The sequence below is a fragment of the Mus musculus genome, chromosome 9, assembly GCF_000001635.26.
Source record: "Mus musculus strain C57BL/6J chromosome 9, GRCm38.p6 C57BL/6J".
Classification (NCBI taxonomy): domain Eukaryota; kingdom Metazoa; phylum Chordata; class Mammalia; order Rodentia; family Muridae; genus Mus; species Mus musculus.
In genome coordinates this window covers 108,138,648-108,162,349 of record NC_000075.6, presented here as the reverse complement: position 1 = coordinate 108,162,349, position 23,702 = coordinate 108,138,648, and the positions used below count along the sequence as shown (strand labels likewise).

The window sequence follows — 23,702 nt, the reverse complement described above, 5'->3', positions numbered from 1 at the left end:
CCTCAACAGAGGTTTTCTCTTTCCAGTGTCTCTAGCTTGTATCAAGTTGATAATAATAGTGAATTAGTGCATCTTAAATGCACAAAGCCTTAGGTTTGATCCTACTACCATATAGTATATGTGTGTATAATATATATGTACACACACACACACACACATCTTGAAGTGGCCTAGGCAAACACTCTACCACCAGGCTATATCCATAGACTAGTTCTTTATTAAATACATCATAGTTCTCTAGAGAGTCATCCACACTGATGCATCTATCAGCGGGTCATTCATTTTTATTGCTGATTGTTGGTTTATGGCGTCCTTGCATCAGTTTGTTTGCACATTTGCTGTTTAAGGGCATCTGGGATGATTGAAGTTGTGGTCTATTGCGACTACGCCTTCTGAACGTTCATACAGAGACAGACTGCTTTACTTCCTCCTTTCTCCCAGACCTTCATTCCTTTTCTTTCCTGACAATATCCTGCTATGAGTTCAGTCTGGCCTGGAATTTTCTGTGTAGTCCAGGCTAACCTAAAATCAGGATGCTCCCACCCAAGTGTTGGGGCCAAGGGTGTTTGTCACCACGCCCAGCTGCACATACTTTTTAGTTTTCCTGGGTTAAATTCTCAGGAGTTTAAATGGTAGGTTAATTTATAGTTGCAATCTTTTGTTTGTTTGTTTGTTTATTGGTTTTACAAGACAGGGTTTCTCTATATAGCCCTGGCTGTCCTGGAACTCACTCTGTAGACCAGGCTGGCCTCAAACTCAGAAATCTGCCTGCCTCTGCTTCCCAAGTGCTGGGATCAAAGGTGTGCGCCACCACACCTGGCCTTGTTTTTTTTTTTTTTTTTTTTTTTTTTTTTTTTTTTTTTGCAATCTTAATTTTTTTAAAAAGAGGATGAATGTTTTATTTGTTTCTCAGTGTTGCAAAGCTGGTGCTTCACGGTGGGAAAACAACAGCCAACACAGCACATGGTGAAACAAAGACAGTACTCTCCTGCCTCTGACACTGTACAACACTTCCCTGCATTCCCAATGAGAAAACACTAAGTCTCTGACCCAAATCCAGTGGTGGATATGGGCAAATAACAAAATTATCTAAGAAACACCACTATTATCTTGAATTATGAAAGTCTTATACCCAGTAGGTAGGGTCTCACCATGTAGCTGTGGCTGGTCTAGAACTTGTTGTGTAGACTGACCTTGAACTAACATCTGCCTGTTGCGTGCTGGGATTAGAAGGTGGTCCGTCACCAAAACCAGCCTCATAACCACGTTTCACTGCAGATGATCCTAAGAATTCTAAACACCAGGGCTTAACCCCTAGTCTAAATACTTAGTATGGCGATTATCAAAAACCTGTACATTGTGTTTATCTGCATCCTTTAGGAAGTTGGGGGTGGGTCTTAAGTAGCACTGTCAAGAACAGTTTCTTTCCATCAGTATTGCTAAAAGTTATTTCAAGTCCTCTATTCTCCACTAGTTTAAGACAAGCATGCTGGAGCAGGTCACATCCAGTTTGATCTGGAGTGGAGGGATGGGTGCCATGGTCACTCCTCAATGGACTTCACATATTTTTTTCATATGCTTCTTCACTCATCAATTCATCCAGCTCTGAAGGGTCACTCGGTGTCATCGTGATCAGCCAACCATCTTCATAACAGGATTTGTTGACAAGCCCTGGGTTTTCAGCAAGTGCTTCATTGACTTCGGTTACCTCTCCTGACAGAGGAGAGGAGAGTTCACTGGCAGCCTTCACACTCTCCAAAGCCCCAAACTCCTCTTGTTTTTTCAATTTTGTCCCAACTTCAGGCAGACTACAGTAAACAACATCTCCCAAAGCTTCCTGTGCAAAATTGCTGGTTCCCACTGTTCCAATACCTTCCTCTGTCGTTATCCATTCATGTTTCTCTGTGAATTTACGCACCAACAGCAAAACAGATCCGGTGCGGGTGCGCAGTGAGCAGAAGGCGGCGGCTCTTGGCGGCGCTCAGCTCCCAGGGCCGCAGCGAGTAGAAGGCCAGGGCGGTGCGCAGGCTGTAGGCCACAATCCGCAAGCTCCTCCTTGCAGCGACACGATCAGAGGTCCGGAGGTTAACTGAGCTTCGCCTCTGCGGGCAGCAATCTTAATTTTAAAAAATGGCAGATTGAAGGAGCTGGAGAGATGTCACTGTAGTTAAGAGCATGCACAGTTCTCCCCGAGGCCCAGAGCTGGAGCCTTAGCACCTGCGTCAGGTGGGTAGCTCTGACCCTCAGGGATCTCACTCCTCTGGTCTCCACCAGCACCTGCACATCACCCACACAGCTGACGTACACACAAAAGTCACAGGAGGCCATTGTTTCAGGCAGGATTTGGTGGCACACATCTTTAACCTCAAAACCTCAGCATTTAGGAGGTAGAAGCAGGCTATGTAGAAAGACCCTATCTCTTTAAAGATAAATAAGGTTACAAATGTGCAACTGACTGGTATACACCTCTCTCTCTCCTCCGTGTAGCTCTGGCTGTCCTAGAACTCACTCTGTAGACCAGGCTGGCTCTGAACACAGAGATCTGCCTGCCTCTGCCTCTGCCTCTGCCTCCCAAGTGCTGGAATTAAAGGTGTGTGCCACCACTGCCCAGCTACATTTCTTTTAAAAATATGTACATCTTGTCATAAAATTTTCAAACTGTTTTTCTATGTATTTGCAGTAAATATATATTGCACATATATACAGCATATGATACATTGTGTATCTGTCTCCATTGCCTTCTGTTCTCCCCTTCCTTCCCGCTGAGCCATTCTTCCCAGCTAGTCTCCTCACTCCCCCACCCCCACCCCGTGGCTTCATCATTGAAGAAAGTGGCACTCCCTCTCTCAGCAGTCACTAACAACCACTAGCTCCGCAGAAAGGGATGGGACCTCGTAGGGAATCCTTCGACTCATGATAGAATGATGACGGGTCTAGTCTTGTGCAGGGATGCATGGCTGCTGTGTGCTCATGACTGCATCAGGTTTCGGAACTGCAGTTTCATGGCCCTCACAGTTACACCCCCCCACACACACACACATCCCTTTCCTCGCTGCTCCCTGCACCTTGGAGAGAGCACATTCTTGTCTGCCTGCATTGCCTGAGCAATCCACTCTCCCTGCATCCTGGTCAGCGCTGATACTGTCCTCGTTTTGTTGTTGTGTGTGCGTGTTCAAAACAGGGTCTCACTATGTAGCTCTGGCTGTCCTGAAACTTCAGTTTTTAAATTTTTATTTTATTATGGGTATGGGTGTTTTGCTCGCAAATATGTTTGTGCACCGTGTGTGAGCCTGGTGCCCAGAGAGGCCAGACGAGAGCATTGGATTCCCTGGAACTGGAGTTACAGACAATTGTGAGCCACCATGTGAGTGCTGGGAGTTGAACCTGGGTCCTTTGGAAGAGCAACTCCAGAGCCAACTTTCCAGCCCTTCTATGACTTACATTTTTTTCATTGTCTCACATTTTTATTATAATATATATATGCAGATCTGCTAAATACTCAGTAATAGATCCTATCAGTTAGCCAGCATAAGGCGCTCTGCTGGCAATCTACCTCAGGTCAGGTACAACTCCTCGTCACTCTCCAGAGCTTAAGACTTAAGCGCTGAGTTCAGTCCCAGGCCACAAACTAAATCAAGACACTAACTGCACTAAGGACACACGTGAGCTGAAAGGAACGCGGAATCAGGCGGAATCAACGGCACATTTTAAAAAAACAATATTTTCTGAGACATGGTATGTAGCTGAGGCTGACCTGGAACTGACAAGGTAGCTCAGGCTGGCCTTAAACTCACAATGTTCCTGCTTCAGATTCCCGAATGCTAGAATAGAGGCTTGTGGGCTTCTTTTTAAATTTTGTAAAATTTAGTCACTGCAGTTTTAATTCAAAGGCGTTCTTTGTGTCCGTATTTATTTTATTGAGGCAGGGTCTCGTGCCTCCCAGCCTGGCCTTCAGTTCCTGGTGCAGGAGAAGGTAACCATGGATTTTTGATCCACCTGCCTTCTCCTCTCAAGTGCTGAAGTGATTACAGGCAGGGGAGGCCATCTCTGGAAGTAGCACTGTCTGAATGTCACACCAAAGACCTTCCCCAGAGATTGGGTGGGGTTCCCGAGGCTGTTAGTAGTTAGCAGTCCTGAGCACGGCTCTGCTCTCTGTGTCCCGGCCCTGTTTTCCTTCCCAATGGCTTCTAGAGATAAGTGCCTAGATGTGTCTGTAATGAGTGTGGCTCTCTGAGCCAAACCTCTCCTTCCGTGGTACCTGGCGTCTCTGTCTTGGCAAACGGGTTGAGGGTGAAGTCGAAGCAAAGAGCTGGAGCCAGGAATTCTGAAAGCTGCAGGGTCAGGCCCCTCTCAAGCTGGTTTTCCACTAAAGTTGCTCCAGGTTCAATCTTTCATGAAGGCTGATTCTGTGCTAGCCTAGTTTCTACCACTCACCCCCCAAAGCCCCCAAAAGCAAAAAACAACAGACAGCTCCCAGCTTTTTGTATGTGTCACTAGAGTGATTTTGCTCCTGAGGAATTTATCTTCTGTATTTTTCAATAGGAGGTATGTATTAGATTTCTGAAAACGGTAGGATTTGTTTAAATGAGTCACAGCATTTGGCTAAAATAGAGAAGACTCCATCTGGTGCCTTTGCGTGGTCTCCAGTTCTGTTCTCTGCGAGCTAGAAGGGAAACAGAACTTGGTGTTCTGGGAGCTCACCATGACAGGACTGCATTACCTTTTCAGGCTCAGGGCTCTCCTGAGCAATGCCAAGGGGGCTCTCCGTTCAAGGCCTCTGCACTGGGCCCACCATATTTGGAAGCGTGAGGTGGATGGGCGAGGGGACATGAGCTGAGGGGGACTCAGCTCTGCCACCTAATTCTTTGGGAGTGTCCTTGAGGTTGCCTCTTGGAGATTACAAAGACAAACCTCCACAGCAGGGCTGGTTTCCTTAGACCCTCAGCCTGCTCTGCCCACATAATCTCCCTCAAGTCCTTCAAGGAGCAGGGTGACTCAACCTGTGACCAGGCTCCCTGAGGGTAGGTGGCAGTGCCCCAAATCAGGAAGGGTCATGAGAGCAGGGGGTCACTCATAGGAAGGGGGGTGGGTTAGTTCAGGGAGAGGCCTAGTTCTGATCCTAACTTTGCCTTGATGTGTTGATTCCTCTCTTCAAACTTTTTCCTCATCTGGACTGCCATCACAGTGCTGAGATTGGCCGCCATAGTGGATGTAAAGGCTCTGGCTGAAAGTGGCTAGGTTCCTCACTCACCCCCATGGTCTGGCCTGTCCCTCCTGCACTCTGTGCCCTTTTTCCTTGGTGACAGATTGCTCTATTTGGGGTGAGAGGAAGTGTACCGTGGGTTGGGCCACAGTACAGAGGATGCTGACAGCCCACGCAGCTCCTGTAGAGTTGCTCCTGGAGTCTCGTGCTCAGTCATCAGGTTGGCCTGCCCCGCTTGGTCCTATCTCCCTCTCTTTGCACACCTAGTCAAGGCTGCACCCCTCTGTTGCTGCCTCCTGAAGGACAGCTCTTCTGGGACCCCTGAGGTGCTCAGATCCTGCTCTGCTGGTCTCATTCCTGCTCCTGGAGACACCAGTCTCTGACCTGTCAGAGAAAGTGACCACGTCCCTCTAACTCATTATTCTTGGCCTGCTGCGGATACACTGTCTGGCCAGTGTGGGACAAGGTGCTCTTCTTCCAGTGGGGTCACCTGAAGTGACGATGTGTCCGTGTGAGCAAATGCTTTTCTAATAATGCAGCTATGGCAGGAAGCTCTTGCCTGGGTTGCCATTTTTTGGATATTTTTGAAGTTACTGAACTAGTAAATGACTGAATCTTTGTCTCAAGGGCCATGTAAGAGAAGGGCCGAGCTGGCCCATTGGGTTTGGAGAACCATGGCTGCTGGCAGGTTTGTTCCTGGCTCCCGGGGAGCCTGCCTTATTGCAGAAATGAGGAGCAGACGAGGCCTTTGCAGCCCCTGAGAGGCGTCCTCCGATTTTACACAAGGATTCATTTTGTCTCTTCCCTCGTTTGTAAAAGTGATATAGTATAAATGAACTATTTAAAGTGACTCCCCACTCTAATACATCCACAGTGCTGCGCAGGAGCCGCCTGTGTGGTTCTCATTTTATCTCTTCAAAGAAAACTAGTGCTAATCAGATGGCGCAGAGGGTAAAGGTGCTCCCTGAACTAGCCTGATGACGGGTTCGATTCCTGGTACCTGCAGTGAAAGGAGAGAACTAAATCTAAGCCTCTCTCTCTCTCTCTCTCTCACACACACACACACACACACACACACACACACCCTGCATAAATTAACTAAATAAGGTTTTTAAATCAATCCCAACATCGGGAGGCTGATGCAGGTAGATCTCTGTGGGTTCAAAGCCAGACTAAATAGCAAATTCTAAAACAGCCAGGGCTACATGGAAAGACTCTGTCTCAGTAAAACAAAATAAATAATTAAAAATAAAATTTAAAATCCAAGTAAAAGGGCTGGAGGGCTGGCTCCATGTGGCTCAGAACACTTGTTGCTTTTCTAGAGCAGAGGACCCAGGGTTGGTTCCCAGCACCCACTTGGCAGCTCACACCACCATTTATAACTCCAGTTCCAGGGATCCAACTCCCTCTTCTGACCTCCATGGGCACAAGGTATGCACGTGGTGCCCAGATACCCATGTAGGCAAAACTCATAAAATAAAACACATTAAATCAAAATAAATTAATCTTGAAAGAATAATAAACATTTAGAAATTACTAATGTTTAAAAGAGAACCCCCGTTCCACTAATTACTTATTGCTGCCTTCGTTCCCGCCCCCAACCCCACCCCTGCCCCTGGCTTCACGGTTCCACTGTTTATATATCTACACATTTGCCTTTTCTATACATTTCATAAACATAGAATAATAAGATTTGTCTGTTTGTGTTTCACCCTTCCACTGAGCAGGTATTTTAGTTTTATTTACATTATAGCAGAACCTCTGTTGCTTTTTTTACTGGGCTAAAATGCACATCATATAAAATGTATCATTTCAAGTTTTTGTTTCTTGCATTTTATTATTATTACTGTGTTATATGTATGACCTGTGTGGGGGCTGGTTTCATGCCACCATGTGTATAGAGGTCTGGGGACATCTCTGTATGTTCTCACTTTCTACCTTTACTTGGGTTCTAGGGACCAGACTCAGATGGTCCATATATGTGGCAAGTTACCCACGAAAGCACCTTGGTGGCCCAGATTTTTTTTTTATCAGTCTGCACTCTAGACTGGCTTCAAACTCACGGAGCCCTCTTGCCTCAGCTTCTGAGTACAGGAATTACAAGCACGAGCCCCCACGCCCCCATGGAAGCATACAGTTCAGTGGTATTGGGTTTGTTCATATCGTGAAACCACAACTGCTGTTCTTCCCCGAGCCTTTCACGGTCTCAGACCGAAACTCTGAACCTGCTGAACTGATACTCTTCCCCCGTCTCTGTGAATTCGACCTACGTATAGTTCTAGGGTACCTTCTGTAACACCTGCTTTTCTGAGACCGCTTATTTCATTAGCATGATGTCTTTAGGGCTCATCCCTATTGTGGCATGTTTTCTCATTTCCTCACTCCTTAGAGCTGGTAAAATTCTGCCATATGTATGTATAAAACATGTATGTAGGCATCTGTCAATGGACACATGGTTTGCCAATATGTTTGAGATGTTGTGAGCATTGCAGAGATCCTTGAATATTTGCAACAGCCTAGTGGATATCTGAGTGACCCTGATGGCTTGAAAAGGTCCTATGTCCTGGCCTCCCAGATCCTCCCCCTGCTCAGTCCCCCATGGTACGGCCCCCAGCATCACTGGCCTGCTTGTTGGTCCCTACCTGCAGTGCGTACTTCAGTCCCAAAGTCTATGGCCCTGCCATTGCTCCCTCAGATGCCCTCCCCTGGGCCTTGCGTGGTACAACTCCTGGATGCTTGCAGCGCCCCTCCTTGTGCGCCCTCCTTCAGAAGTTCCCCACTTCCTCCCTCAGGTTTTTCCAACACCTCTCATGCCCTGAATTTGTCTTCTTGGTTTTTTTCCTGCATCCTGACCATAAGGCAAGTTCCACAAGATGAGCAGCTGTGTCTGCCTAGCTCAGTGCCAGGCCATCAAGGCTGCAGAGCAGCTCGGTGCCAGGCACCTGCTCCCTGGGAGAGCCTGATTCACAGTGGAGCAGCACCTTGTAAAAGCCGATCCCTTTCCTCCTGAGTTTCCCACCAGTGTCCAAGTCTCTGCCGCATCCTCTATTTCTGACACCCCACTCTGTTTCCAGGAACCCCAATGTGCCCAGGTCTCCAGCCCCTTCCTCCCTCAGGCCATGGCCTGAGCATACACTGTTCCCCTTATCTTCTCAGCAGGGGTGTGTGGCCTGGATGCACTCACCCAATCCTGGACAGTGGGGTTGGCTAAGCTTTGGGCCTGTTTCATAACCTGACTCTCAGACCCTGGTCTCTCCCCCTCTCAGACACAGCGCATGCAGTTCTTCCGTTTGTTTTGTTTTCTCTCTCTCAGAGTTGCTGGCTGACTTCTCATTACTTCCCACTTCCCCGAGACTTTGGCATCAGAACCGTAGGCTTCCTGCCCACTCTACTTGCTACCAAGCCAGGGAAGGAAGGGAGGAAGGCAAAAGCTAATGTTTTCCTCCGTGCCTACTGTGCACCTGGCATCTCTGTTCCTTATGCTGGCATGGCCCTGTGTTCTGGGTTGGCCCAAGGTGGCCCTGGCATGGTGACTGGCCTGGGCTGTTGTTCAGAGCTCCCTTTGGGAGCAGACCTCCTTGATAATTCAGTGGCTATCCCTGAGCCATGGCGAATGTGATCACACATGTACTCATGTGCTCATGCATGTACACACACTTGTGAGCACTACTGTGATCCACATGCACACACATGTACATATACAGTGGTATAGTGTAGGCTAGCTTCAAAAGGATAGTCCTGCCTCAACCAACCTCCTAAGTGCTGGGATTATAAGCGTTTGTCACAGTGGGTCAACCCATGTCAGCACTGGTCTCAACCTGTGAGTCATTCACAACCTCTTTGGGATGTTGTCAAACAACATGTTTACAGGGGTCACCTAGAACCATCAGAAAACACAAATATTTACATTATGATTCATAACATTAACAAAATTACAGTTATGAAATAGCAATGAGAAATGTATGGTTGGAGTGGGGGTGGGGTCGCCACAACACAAGGAATTGTGAAGGACCACGGCATTAGGAAGCACTAAACTAGAACGTTAGTGTCTAGATTTACTTAGGCGTGTGAGAGTTCTGTCTGCATGAATATATGTACACCAAATACGTGTCTGGTGTCTGCAGAGGTCAGAAGAGAGCGTTGAATCCTCTGAAACTTGATTTATGGGTGTTTGCAAGCTACCATGTGGGTGCTGGGACCTGAACCCAGGTCCTCAGCAAGAACAAACATGTTTTAACCCCTGGACCATCTTTCCAGGGGTTATAGAGCCCTGGGTGGCCAGCCACGGAGAGGGCTTCTCTTGGTGAAGGGGCGTTCAGGCACGTGAAGGTTATTAATGTTAAGCTAAATTAAATTAAAACCTTAAATGAGAGTTTTGACCTAAGTCAGACCCATTGAGCTTTAGTGACCCCGTAGCTGAGGAGAAGTTGAGACCCCGCCTCTACAGCAAGCGGTGGGCACAGAAAGGCATCTTTTGCCAGAAGTCGGCCACTGGTCACTATTCTCACTGATGGGGAACTGTCCACAGGAAGGTCATAGAAATGGAGCTCTCAATATTCTTATGCTCTCGGGTTTGAGGAAGAGGAAAAGCCAGCGCCTAGAGCCTCAGTTGGACATCACAGGCCTGTAAACGCAGGGAGGGCATGTAGCTCTGTAAGCACAGCATTTGCCTAGCTTGCCTGAGGCTCTGGGTTCACGCTCCAGCTTCATATAAACCGGGCGTGCTGTACACATCTATGGTCCCAGCGCTTGGATAGTAGAGGCAAGAGGATCAGATGTTCAATGTCATCCTTGGCTATGTAGAGAGTTCGAGGCCAACCTGACCACCTGAGACCCTGAAAACCAGTATAACCCACAGAGGAAGGGCTGGAGCGATGGCCCAGTGGTTAAAAGCACTCGCTGCTCTTGCAGAGCACCTGGGTTTGGTTCCCAGCACCCACTCGGAGCTGTAAAACCATCTGAAGCTCCAGGTCCAGGGAACCTGGCAGCCTCCTCTAGCCTCGGTTGGAAACAGGCATGCACATGGTGTACAGAAATATGCACAGGCAAAGCACTCGTACACATTAAAAAAATACATTTTCTAAAACAGAAAATCACAGAGGTAAGACAGCACAGTTGGAAAAAAACGGGAGATGAGTCACCACCCATGTGCACTTTCTGCACGGAGGCTGGCAGTGTGTGGAGCAATGGACATGGCGATGTCGAAGATGGAAGGAGGTGGTTGTGCCCATGTCCCTGGTATTGCAGAGGGTATCAGTTACAAGAGAGGATGCTGTTCTGGCTGAATTCCACCTCATGTACTGCCCTAGTTAGGGTGCAAGAAACACCACGACCAAAAGCAAGTTGGGAAGGAAAGGATTTATTTGGCTTATACCTCCACGTCATCGTCTATTAATAAAGGAAGCCAGGGCAGGAATTCAACCCAGGAGCTGATGCAGAGGCTCTGGAGGCATGCTGCTTATTTGCTTGCTCCCCATGGCTTGCTCAGCCTGTTTTCTTGTAGAACTGAGGACCACCACCCCAAGGGTTGCACTGCCTGCAACAGGCTGGGCCCTCTCCATCCATCACTAAGTAAGAAAATGTCCTATAGCCTAATCTTATGGAGACATTTTCTCAATTAAGGCTCCCTCCTCTCTGAGGATTCTAGCTTGTGTCAAGTTGACATAAAACTAGCCAGCACATTTACCATTTTGAGATGGCATTAAAAAATACATATGCAGGGCAGTGGTGGCACACACCTTTAATTCCAGCACTCTGGAGGCAGAGGCAGGCTGATCTCTGAGTTCGAGGCCAGCCTGGTCTACAGTGAGTTTCAGACAACCAGGGCTACATATATATTCTTATTGTCTTGAGAAAATCGAATCACATCCAGTAGTCAACAGTTTCTTAGCCCCAGCAGCTCTGTTTGGTCATCTGGGCTCATACTGTGTGCAGGTGAGGTCAGAGAGGGACCAAAGATGATCCCTCTCTTCAGGAGGCTACTGGAGTCTACAATAAGATGTCAGGACAGGGGAAATCTAGCAGATGTCCCATAGGGCTTGAGCCAATGTTTAAGGTGGGGTGTGTGTGTGTGTGTGTGTGTGTGTGTGTGTGTGTAAGTGTGCTTGCATTGTGTAGGTATACGTGTGTATACTTGTGTAACTGTAGGTGTTTGTTCTCGCTTGTGAGGAGGTCCAGTGTTTATGTAGGTGATGTGGGTGTCTTTCTTGATTGCACAGTAGGTGCTTTGTTCACGGAAAGAGAAGGGAGGGTGAGTTGGGGTGGGATGTGGTCAGGTGTGGCATCAGGCTTCCTTGTCTACAGGCAGTATGGGAAGAGGAAAGGGCCTAGACTAGGGGTCCCACTGCTTTGGGGGATGTAGGGTAGTCATCCTGGAGGTGCTTCTGAAATCAAAGTGATGGCTCAGCAGTGTGGCTCTTCCAGGCTTCCTTCACACGTGACTGATGGTGGTAGTTGCCACAGGAAACACAGGTCTTTTCAAGTAGACTTTCTGAATAAGACTTCTGAGCAGATGCTGTCATGATGTTTGTCTCAAGCTTTAGAGTCCTTCCCCATTCCTGTCTGTCATTGGCCAGGCATGCCTGGTAGGCTCCATGTATTACAGTGGGTCCTCTGTGTCCTATGCCCATGGTGTTGCCCTTAACACAGAGAGCCTCTGACTGGACCCTGAGGACTCTGCCTATCTGTGGAAAACGTTAGATCTCTCTCTAATTCTCAATCTCTCTCTCTCTAATTCTCAATCTCTATCTCTCTCTCTCTCTCTCTCTCTCTCTCTCTCACACACACACACACACACACACACACACACACTCAAGTTCCTGTTATGTCATGTGTGAAAAGTGGAGTTTTGTGTGTTTGTTTTTTTTTCATTCTTTTGACTGTAATAAGTTTGATCGTGTAAGGCAAAGATTTTATTTCTCTTTTGACACCTACTATCTCTTTAAAAATATTTTTATGGTGTATGTATATGATGGGGGTGGATAGGCACATGCCACAGTGTAGAGGTCAGAGGGCAGCTTCCATGAGTAGCCTTTCACTGCCACTGTGGGCTCTGGAAACAAAGCGTAGCTGTCAGGCCCTTGCTTGCTCACCCATTCCCTGCCCCCCACCCGCTGTTCTCATGCTAACTTCAGTCTTGCTGCAGACCAGTGCTGGAGGCCCTTTGTCAACGTGGGGCTCTGCTCAAGAGTCAGCACAGTGTCCTGGGCTGCAGGAACTGAAGTACAGTGCTCACAGGGTGACGTGTGAGTGGAAATGGGACATTCTGACTCCATCTATAACTTTTGTATAATTTTGTACCTTTCTGTTTAATGTGGGTGGTGTGTATGTGGTGTGTGTGTGTGTGTGTGTGTGTGTGTGTGTGTGTGTGTGTGTGCGCGCGCACAAACACAAATGTGCATGCATGTGTGAGTACATGCCTGGCATGGCGTGTGGGTGGAAGGTTAGAGAACAACTTTTCCAGACTTGGTTTTTGCCTTTCATCACGTGTGCCCTGGTGTTGAACTCAGGTCTTTATTCTTGGTGGCAGTGCCTTTACCTGCTTGGTGGCAGTGCCTTTACCTATGCTTGGTGGCAGTGCCCTTACCTACTAAGATTCTTCATAGTCCTCCCTTCTGTCTTCTTTCAGAACTGAAATGGAAAGGAAACAATAAATAAATAAACAAATAAAGTCAATCCCCCTGACCCTTTTTTTCTTAGCATTTTGAGACACATTTTTTTCTTATTCTTATATAGAAAACCAAAAAGAAACAGGAATATTGCTAGTAAGTTTTCCATTTAATATTTTTTTAAAAATAAACAAGAAGCCTTGATTTCACATCTCTTTTTGCCTTTTATTATCTTAGTTATTATTATTTTTAAGTATAAAGTATAAAATAAGGGGTTTTATTATAACTTTAGTTTTCTCCTTTCTTTGTTCCTTTCTGTCTTTCTTCCTAGGTAAGGTCTCCCTGGTTGGCTAGAAACTCACAGTGTAGCCAAGGCTCACACCTCTACCCAGTGTGGGCTGCCTCGCCCCGCTTATGACATTTCTTACTGAATATCTCACTTTGCTTATATGTATGCCCCTCCCATTATGTATAAAGGACAACTTTTTAAAATGGAGTAGGCAAAAATTACTTTGGTGTTTCTTTCCATGAGTGGGACAATAGATACAGTTTTTAAATTCTGTTGACTCCCCAGGAGACCAAGACAAGAGGTGTCAGGCTAGCAGCTTTCCCTGGAAATCCAAACAGCAGGCTTTGTAGCATTTTACACCAGGGCGTATCTGGGTCTAAGCCATATCCCAAGCATCACAGATGTTCAGCCTATTCAAGTATTAGTGATACAAACCCTGAGTTATCCACCAACTGTGCTGTTGGCCATGTCTTCCCTCCTGTGTGTAAAGCAGGACTCCGGCCATCTCTGTGGGCTGAGGAGATTTTCTGGAAGCCCATGGAAGCAGGCTGAGACTGAGTCTCTGAGTACAGACTCTGAAGGTTAAGCAGAATCTTGAGTTTCTAGTTCATCATCCTGGGTTTCTCATTTCCAGTAGGCTGGGGACTGGAGCTGGCTTTCGCCATCGTCACAAAGGCTCACAGATTTCCAGGGCTTATCTTGACTTCCCAGTTGCATCGGGATTTGGAAGAGACTCATTCACTGACCCCTTGGTAAATGGGATGTAGTAGACTTTGCAGTCGCCAGCACCTGGGAACAGCTGGCTCAGCTTTGTGCAGTGACTTATGCCTCCTAATTGCTGTCCTAGCTTTGGGAGCCTTTCCCCTTCGGTTGGAAAACTAGGACAGTACACAGCTCAGAACTGCCTATGTGGAATCCCAAAGAGATAAGCAAAAGCTGGGCGAGGAGCAAGAGCCTCAGCGACCTGGTCGCACTGGAAGCCACGGCTCTCAGAGGGCTGTAGAGACAGGGCCAGCTAAGCAGATCCAGGAAGAGAAGTCCAAGGAGATATCTGGTGGGTCTCAACCCAATCACAACAGAAGAGAAGAGCCAGGACGTTCCTTAGGTCTCAAATGGAGTGTATGTCACACCTCTGGGCACAGAGAAAGCACTGTGATGTGTCCAAACAAAAACCAGGTTCAGGTATTTAACAAGTGAAAAAAAAAGAGTCCCTAATGACTGGGTCTTCATTTCATCTGGTGGTCCATACCCAGGGCCATCCTAGAAGGTGACAGGGAGAACGCTTCAAGGAGTTATCTGCCTGGGCCTCAGTTTGGGGTAGTGCCTCTGGCCTGGATGCCTGCCTGTCCTCTCTTCCTTCTCTGGCCTTTTTGGCTCTCAGTAGGAATGCCCACTTGCGCTGTCTTTGATGGGATTCAGTCACAGCTGATGAGCGCTGAGCAGTGGTGCAGGTGTGCAGGGGGCAGAGGGAGTCAGGCAAGGAGGCCTCATAGGCGATTGCAAAGCTGCAGCTAAAGACTGCAGCTCTCCGCTACAGTGTTGTGAATCCTGTTCTTTGCCTCACCTCCTTTGGGAATTTAGGAGTAATTAACCAGTTGAACCAGAACTTTGTAATGGATGAATGGTATAAACATGTCTGTCTAATTCACCTAAAAGGAGCCCTAGCAGGGTCATTTCTACAAACCTTGCCTAATTATAGTTTTTTTTTTTCACCAGTTAATTAAAACACACTATGAAACTTGCTTCCTTTAGCTCACATTACAAAAGTTCAGGGAACCCAAGTTCTCATGGGAGCTCTTATCCTGACCTGGAAGACAGACAGTAAGCCAATAATATCCTACAGGGAGGAGACTCAGGCACCTAACACCTATGGAAGGTGACCTTGGGAAGGTGGCCTGGGGTGGCTTCACACCAGAGGTCAGGTTTACATGGCACTTTGGGGACATTTAGTTGGCCTTCGGGTGAACTCATGACATAGATTTGGTAACATACTCAGTGGTCTGTGAGTTCCCAGGCTTCACCCAGGCCTTACATGACAGTGGATGCTTATGAACAGAGAGACGCTAAGGGGGTAGCATGTGCTCATGGCTAGACCAGCATGGTTATCTCTCCGAGGGCCTCAGGAGATCTGGGAACTTCCTGAAATTTAAATAAATAAATAAATAAATAAAAAGGTCCCTGATTGATTCATCCTTCCACCTAAGGAAAATGTCTAACAAAGAGAAGAGGTCTGGCTTTAGGAAACTCCAGAACTTGCACAGATGGACTCAAGAGAAAAATGACTTTGTTTTGGTTTGTAAATGTGTTCTGGTTAAACATACTAAGTAAAAGCACCTCTCTGCCTAGTTCCTTTACTGATCTAACCCAAAGCTTTAAGAAAAAAAGAAGGAAAACTCTGCCCTCTGTCATCCATGGACTGAAACACAATGAACTAAGAATGCTTTCCAAGTACGGGACCATCCATGGGAACGAGGGAGGATGCTGGGAAGGGCAATACACCTCTAGGATGAGTACAAGGGGCTCAGTGGATGCATCAGAGTCAGTAACCGTCTTTGGCAAGTTAGCTCTGTGAAGCCAGGCAGTGTTAGAGAGGTGGCTGGCATTTGCAGGGTGTGGCAGGTGGCAGGAAACCACCAATTGTCAGCAGCCAGGGACATGGAACAACAAAGGAAATTGAAAATAGATATAATTAGTGTCTGTGAAAAGGGGAACAAATCAACGGAATGTAGAAATATTCAAAGATATGATTAAAGACAAATCCTCCCAGTGAACACATTAAGAATGTGTGTGTGTGTGTGTGTGTGTGTGTGTGTGTGTGTGTGTTCAGCCAGGCAGTGATGGCACACACCTTTAATCCCTGCACTATGAGGCACAGGCAGGTGGATCTCTGAGTTTGAAGTCATTCTGGTCTACAGTGAGTTCTAAGAGCTACGTAATGAGACCCTGTCTCAAAAACAACAGTAATAATGAGAGAGAGAGAGAGAGAGAGAGAGAGAGAAGGGCCAGGCCCAACTTAGACTGAAAGGGCATATGCAGTGGTGTCAGGAACTACTGACGTGGATTATAAATGAAAAAGAAATAAAAAGGAAGGTCATGACTGCTCCTAGGTGTGGCGGAGGGGAAAGTTTACTGTAGATTTGTGAGAGAGCAGAGCCAAAGGCAGACACATCTGAGAGTCCGGAAAGAATGTGACCAAACTGACCTGGGCCATGTGGGGAGAGGAAGAGAGGCATGGAGGAGAGCGGTACAGCAGTCGGGAAGCCAAGGTATAGTAGGGTGGATTATATAGGGAAGTGCTTCTAGGGGAGGGACAGCCAGTCCCTGGGTTGGAGAGTTCAGGGTCCAGGGCAGGGTGTGCCAGCCATCGCCTGAAGCAGGTAGGGACTGAGGGATGCTGGGAGAACCTGGAGACCAGGTCCACTTTGATATGTTAAATAGGCACCTCTGCCCACCACATGTCCCGGGTTTGAAACTTAACAGATTGTCCAGTGCCCAAATATATGTTGGTGAAGTCACCAAACATTAAGAGTTCTTGTTTATCTAGAGCAGTGGTTCCCAACCTTCCTAAGCTGCAGCCTTTTCCAGTTCATGCTGTGTTGACCCCCAGCCATGAAATTATCTTCGTTAGTTCATAACTGTAATTTTCCTGCTATGAATCATATAATGTAAATATCTGACATGCAGAACAGGTTACAAACAACCGATTTAGAGGGAGAAAGTTAACCTATACTAAAGGAAGACAGTCAGATTGAGCCAGCATTCTTCTCTGCGGGAGCAGTGCGTGATAGAAAACAGCGTGTGATCCTGCCGAGTCCTGAGAAGGAAAGTGTGGACTTATAAATCCAGCGGGATTTATGTCCCGCTGAACCACTGTTCAAGTCTAAGGAGCACAAAGATGAATCCAGACATTCAAGGACTCAGAAAATGTGACTCTCATGAATTCTTTTTGTACGAATGAATGAATACACATTTCTAGAGGTACAGACTATAGTCTGTAGACATCAATAATAAAAGCCTGTGGCGCAGTAGCCCTTAGGCTGAGGCTGTGGGGTCAAGCACTCACTAGCCTGCAGGAAAGGTGTAGTTCACACAATGCCTGCCACAGGCGCCATCAGCCTTCAAAACTAGGTGGAGCTTGTGGCAGTTGGTGCTCTCTGTTTTCCACATAGGGACAGTGAGAGCTTCAAGAGGTGGGGCAAGGGATGGAGGAAGAGAGGGGTGGGGAATGGGACTTGGGGAAAGTCAAAGGTAAAACATTCCACTGTATGCCTTCTGTTTTCTCTGTAGTGGGGAATGAATTTGGCCCGAGGTGTGTCTGAGCGTGCCCCTCTAAAAGCTAGCTATCACTGCACACATGTCTCAGGGTTTGGTAAGTCTATGACCTTTGTGCCTAACTGAAGGCAGCGGCCTTTGCCACCTCGGTTCCTGCCTTAGTCAGTGTTCTATTGCTGTGAAGAGACACACAGACACACTTACTCCAACAAGGCCACGCCTCCTAGTCCTTCTCTCAGAGCCACTCACTCCCTCATAACTAACGCTTCAAATATGTGAGCCCACGGGCGGGGCAGGGTGGGGCGGGGCATTATTCAAACCACCACACTTCAAGCCTCTGAGAGTACTGCATTCAACACACTTGAGCTCGTGCGGGCACACACACACACACACACACACACACACACACACACACACACCTACCTACCTAAAAATACAATCTTAAAAAAGACTGGCGACTGGGCGTTTACGAGTTTCCTCAGCGGTGGCTTCTAAACTAGGGCACATGTTGGGTAGGAGGTGGAACAAAGGGGAAAATCTGAATACTATTTATGTCCCCTTTTTTTCTAGCCCAGGCTAGTCTCAAGTCATCCTTGTAGCCAGGGGTGACCTTGACCTTCGGATCTTCCTGCCCATACCCCCAGAGTACGGAGATGACAGCCACCGGCTGAGCTGCACCCCCAGACCTCTTAGGTTAATTTTCTATCAACCATCCTCTAAAACCTTCCTATGGTGTTTGGGGTGGGGGGAAGGATTTTATCAGTAACTATAGATAAATATTTATATGTTGGGAATGCAGAAACATATTACTGACAGGATCGCATGATCAAAAAAAAAAAAAATGCAGGCAGCCTCTGGCCTGCAGACTGACTAAGGAGGTGTTTCCTATGTGGGAACTGGGACCCACTCCTGAGGGAGGGGCTGCAGAATCCAGGCGCTGCACCCTGGCGCCCACCATTGCACAACCTTTGCTTCTCTGCCGGCGCGCCCGGAGAACGCTTGGATGGCCCCAAAGGTGGGGGTCCCACTGTGTTTGTCCGCCTCTAATTGCCCATTACTGAAAGGTCAGCCATGAATGTTTGAAAGCCTTATTTGAAGCTGTGGGGTTCTTCCGGCTGCTCTGACTTATAGAGAGTATCTTTAAGGTACCCCACCTCCTGACAGACAGAGATGGCTTATTAATTTGAGTCATCTCTCTTTCACCTGAAGGAGAGGGTGGGGCATGCTCTGGATGCTGCCATGTGGGGCCCACAGCATGGTCTCCTTCTGCCTCCACCCTGGCTCCACTCCTGCCTGCACTTCTTTCCTGGAGACTCCAGTGCTAGCAGGCCCTTGCTGATCACAATACCCAGACTTCTGGCTTCTGGCTTCTGGCTGCTTCCCACTGTGGACCAGGCAGTCACCTCTGTCCCAGGTTACCTGGCTGTGACCTGGTGTCTGCAGCATTTTTCAGCCATTCAAACAAATTAGTTGTTTGCCTCTCTGACCAATGCACTACGGATTATGTCTCCTAATGGTGGGTGTGGATGGGACAGAAAGCCACAAAACTTCTTAGGTCTGGTGAGGGAGAGCGAGGCTGGTTGGCTTTGTGCCCTTCCTGAAAGGAGTCAAGGGTTCCTCCCTGCCTTGACAAACAGGGTTGGGCTAACGTTATTGGTGAGCAGTTAGTGGTCCTAAATGTTGAAAGGAAGGAAAGCTGAGAGAAAAGAGCGTTTTTCATATCCTTGGCCTTGCTTTGCCATCTTTCACATGCATTTATCTTTTGTAGCTGGAGGGATGGCTCAGCGATTAAGAGAGCTTGCTACTCTTGCAGAAGACCCAGGTTTTGTTCCCAGTACCCACATGGTGGCTCACAACCACCCTTTACTACAGTTCCAGGGTATCTCATGCCCCCTTCTGGCCTTCTTGGGCACCAGTCGTGCACGTGGTACATATACATGCATGCAGATAAAAAGGTCAGACACATAAAATAAAAATCTAAGGAAAAAAAAAGCAGGCATTTTTAGTTTTCCCTGTTGGCTTCCAGCCGCCCCTTTCTATCTGCCCTCTCTGCAGACTGACCCTCTGTGCCTTTCTTTGTAGAAGTATCTGCCTTTCTTCCTTTCATTTTATCCTTATCCCCGCACTTCCCAAGACACAGGCTCCCTAAGGCTGCTGGGAGTGAAGGGCCGGGGGTTTCACTGGTGTCCTGTGTGCGAAGGTCGGGTCTTTCATGGGGCAGGATGGTCTTGCATGTGGACGTCTCCCTTTCTTTTTCCTTGCTTCCAGCAGTCACGTTTTGGTGGAGATGTCTGTCCATGAAGGCAGACCTCCTAGGTCTTACTTCCTCTGTCCTCAGGCTGTCCCTGCTGCTTGAGTTGTCCTGGGATCTAAATAGTCATGACTCTTGAGCTCCATCATGGAGGGACCTTCGTTAAGCAGGAGGAAGAACTGTACCGAGTCTGGGGAGACCTTGGGCTGCCATGGTATGGTTGTATGGGCTTTATAGGAGCAGCCATTTTCTCCTGCAACTCAGCCTCGGAGGAATAGACTCCATTTGACTTTTTCCCACCCTCCCCACATTTCACTGTTGGCTGCTGTCCAGTATGGGAGCCTTTCTAACCCTCTGTGGTCATTTCCTCTTTCCCTCCCTCCCTCCCTCCCTCTCTCCCTCCCTCCCTCCCTCCCTCTCTCCCTCCCTTCCTTTTTTCCTTCCTTTTTCTGACATAAGGTCTCACTTTGTAGCCCTGGCTGTCCTGGAACTCTCTCTGTAGACCAGGCTGGCCTCAAATTCACAGTGATCCGCCTGCCTCTGCCTCCAGAGTGCTGGGATTAAAGATGTGTGCCACTAAGGCCACCTATATGGGGTCATTTTGTTCTGCCTTTTTTTCTGGGCTTTCCTCTGAGCCCATGAATGCTGTTGGACCCCGCCTGCTTTCCTGGGCCACTGCTCTTTGGGTGACCTCTGCTCTGGAGAATTGCCTGTGACCTGAACTCACTCTCTTACATAAAACTACCTAGACCTAAATGGTAAGATCCCCGCCCCCCTCCAATCTTCAACACAACCAAATCCAAACTCGGTTTTGCTTTTGCACTCCTCAGCCCTGACTGGCTTTCTGCTCTGTATTCCCCACGGGAGGGAAAAGCAGCAATGATGTCTTTTGTTGGATCTTTCCTCCCTCCAATTCTATAGATCGTCTCCTAAGCTATTGCTTCCTCCTCACTGGATTCCCTTCCTCCATCACATCGTCCTCTCTGTGGCACAGGGCCCAAATGCACCTGCGTTGGGAGACCTTAAAGGCCCTGTTGTCCCGGCCCTCCCTATGTTCCGTTTGAGCTTCCCAATGAATTCAAGTCATCCAAAGATGCTGTCAGGAGCGGTTCTAGGTGGTGGGCGTGATACTGGTTTGCACACGACACTCTTGTGCCTTCCTCTGCCATGCTGAGCATGCTCTGACAGCCTCTGAGCCTTCCTTAAGTCTAGCTTGCTCTTTCACCTCAGGGAGAGCAGCTTGTCCTTTAGTGTAGAGCTCTCCTCACCTTCCTTTTGACCGTGGCGGTATGTCCGGTAGTGATTTGTTTACACATCTGTCTCTAACCTAGACTGAGGATTGGATCCGTGTCTGATTTGCTTTTTGAAAAATTCATTTTAATTAAATATTGAGTAGGTATTCATAAAGACTATAAGAAGACTTATAAAATATGTATGTATGTAAAGAGTAACCATGTGCGCACCTGGAGGCTTGACCCGCCTCGTAGGAACTCAAGAGCCTCAGGTGCGTCCCACCCTTTAACGTTGCCATATCATGTTGCCATCAAAAAAGTTTAGTCAGGAACCAGTCAAGTGCCCCCACCCCCATTCACAATGGGAATCTCGGAATGTTTGAAATAAGCTTGTTCTTTTTGTGCTGGGCTGAATTCATTAACTCTCCTCAGCCGTTGTCCGTAGTGTGAAGGTTGGGTATGCCCGTAAGATCAAAAAAACAGGTCAAAGGACCTAGAACCAAGGTCAGTGTAAACAACTGAAAGAGAGGCAGGCAGAAAGAAGGAAGCCTGTTGTTAGAGTCTATGTCTCCATTGCTAATCTGTGAGTCTGTTGCTAAGCAAACTCCTTATGAAATGCTCATAACTGGACGGCATCGCTGACTGATTGGGCCCCGGCTTCCTGAGCTCGCCAAACCATTCACACATCTTTCCGTTCATTTTTGTGTGCCCAGTGACTATCCGCTGTGTGGAGCACCGTGCTGGGCCCTGGGGTGCAGCAAGGAGCAAACCAGCCACAGGCCTTCTAGGTTTGTGCCAGTTTGTGCCAGGCCCTTAGTATGCACAGCGTTTCTAAGGAACCAGTAACTTGTGATACAATGTTGAGTTCAAAGTCACTTTGAGCCAGTCACAGGTTCTATAGTTCACACCTAATCTTAGTGGGGGGCAGAGCCAGGAGTTTGAGGCCAAAGTGGGCTACAGAAATGAAACTTTCCCAGTGTCTCCACAAGTCCTGTGGCTGTCAGCAGCCACCCAAGGAATACAGGCCACAAGGAGGCCCCAATGTGCCTGGTACCACGTCCCTTCCAGAATGACCTGTCTGTAGAGCTGGGTAGACCCACGAGGTAAAAGAAATGTTCAGGCTAAAATCCAATCCCCTGAGTTCCTTCTTTGGACCAACTTAAGTTTGTTTCTGCTAATTTATGTCTTTTCCAATGTGAAAGAGGGTGAACGCAAAAAGCCACATCGGGTTAAGAGCACTGGCTGCTTTTCCAGAGGACCTGGATTTGAGTCCTAGTACCCACATGGCTGCTTACACCCGGAGATCCAGTGCCCTCTTCTGGCCTCTGCGTGTACTCCCTACAAGTAGTGCACAGGCATACACATACAAGCAAAACACCAACATGCAGAAATAAAAATGAAGCTCAAAAGTGCAGTCCTAGGGCTAAGGGTGTGGCTCAGTTGGTAGAATAGTTGCCTAATGTATGCAGAGTCCTGGCACTTATAAATTGGGTATAGTGGTGCCTACCTGTAATCCTGGTTCTTTAGAAGTAGAGCCAGGGAATCAGAAATTCAGGGTCATTTTTAGCTACAGAGTGAGTTTAAGGCAAGCCTGGGCTACATGAGACCCTCTGTCAAACAAAGAAGTCCACGCACATTAGATGCACTGCTAGATCACCGACTAGAATCTGCTCTTTCTCAGCGTGTGAAAGAGGGACAGTCATGTCCATCTGCCATATGGCCCGATGCCAAGGAGCTTGTCAGGGCTGGAGCACAGGGTACAGTAAATAGCAACTGTGACGCTATCACTGTGCAAGAGAAAGGACAGTGATGGGACCTGGGGTCACTTTGGTTGGAAGGGACCTATGTAAGCTAATTCTATAAGATGTGTCTCTAACAACCGTTTTAAATGTCATTTCAGTGTTCCCCGGAGACTGGACCCCAAAGAGCCCCTGGGCAGCCAGAGAACAACTTCTCCAACCCCAAAGCAAGCATCTGCTACTGCTCCTGGCCGAGAGAGCCCCCGAGAGACAAGGGCCCAAGGCCCATCAGGCCAGGAGGCCGAAAGTCCCCGCAGGACGCTGCAGGTAGACAGCAGGACACAGAGATCAGGACGGTCCCCCTCGGTGTCACCGGACAGAGGCAGCACTCCCACGTCACCCTACTCTGTCCCCCAGATTGCCCCTCTTCCCAGCAGCACCCTGTGTCCAATATGCAAGACCTCGGACCTCACATCAACCCCCAGCCAGCCAAACTTCAACACCTGCACCCAGTGTCACAACAAGGTCTGCAACCAATGTGGGTTCAACCCCAACCCTCACCTCACCCAGGTAAGGACCTCAGTGCCACCTGTGTCTGACCACTGTCTCAGCATCTCTCCTCTGCTTCCTTCCCTTCCTTCTACCAACCTCAATCAGGGCTATCTCCCTTCCCCACCAGTGCCCATGAATCCTGATGGGGTGGGGAGAGTATTGGTGGTGGTTCCAGGATGTGGAATCAGAGGACAAGGTCTGACCCCAGGTCTCCTGAGAGATTCCTGTACCCTAAAAACTTAGAAGGGGCTGGAGCAAGGACTCCACAGTTAAGAACACCATCTGTTCTTCCAGAGGACTGGGGTCCAGTTCCTAGCACCCACAGAGTGGCTCACAATCATCTGTATTCCAGTCCCAGGGGCTCCAATGCCCTCTCCACCCAGGATGCACAGAGACATCCATGCAGGAAAACAACCATACTCATACAAATAAATACTTTTAACCTGGTGGTGTGGCACATGGCTTTAACCCTAGCAATCAAGAGGCAGAGGCAGGAGAATCAGGAGTTCAAGGCCAGCCTGGTCTATAGAGTGAGTTCCAGGACAGCCAGGGCTACA

At 48.0% G+C, this 23,702-nt stretch overlaps 1 protein-coding gene and 1 pseudogene across 2 annotated transcripts in view; one reads left to right on the top strand and one right to left on the bottom strand.

Moving 5' to 3' along the window:
• Bsn (bassoon) overlaps positions 1-23,702 on the top strand; it is a 94,398-nt gene that overhangs the window by 28,070 nt on the left and 42,626 nt on the right. For both annotated transcript variants that reach the window (NM_007567.2, XM_006511634.4), the window contains exon 2: positions 22,755-23,163. In NM_007567.2, the coding sequence (NP_031593.2) occupies positions 22,755-23,163 (409 nt within the window). The remainder of the gene's footprint in view (positions 1-22,754; positions 23,164-23,702) is intronic.
• On the bottom strand, positions 883-2,110 carry Gm37201 (predicted gene, 37201; annotated as a pseudogene).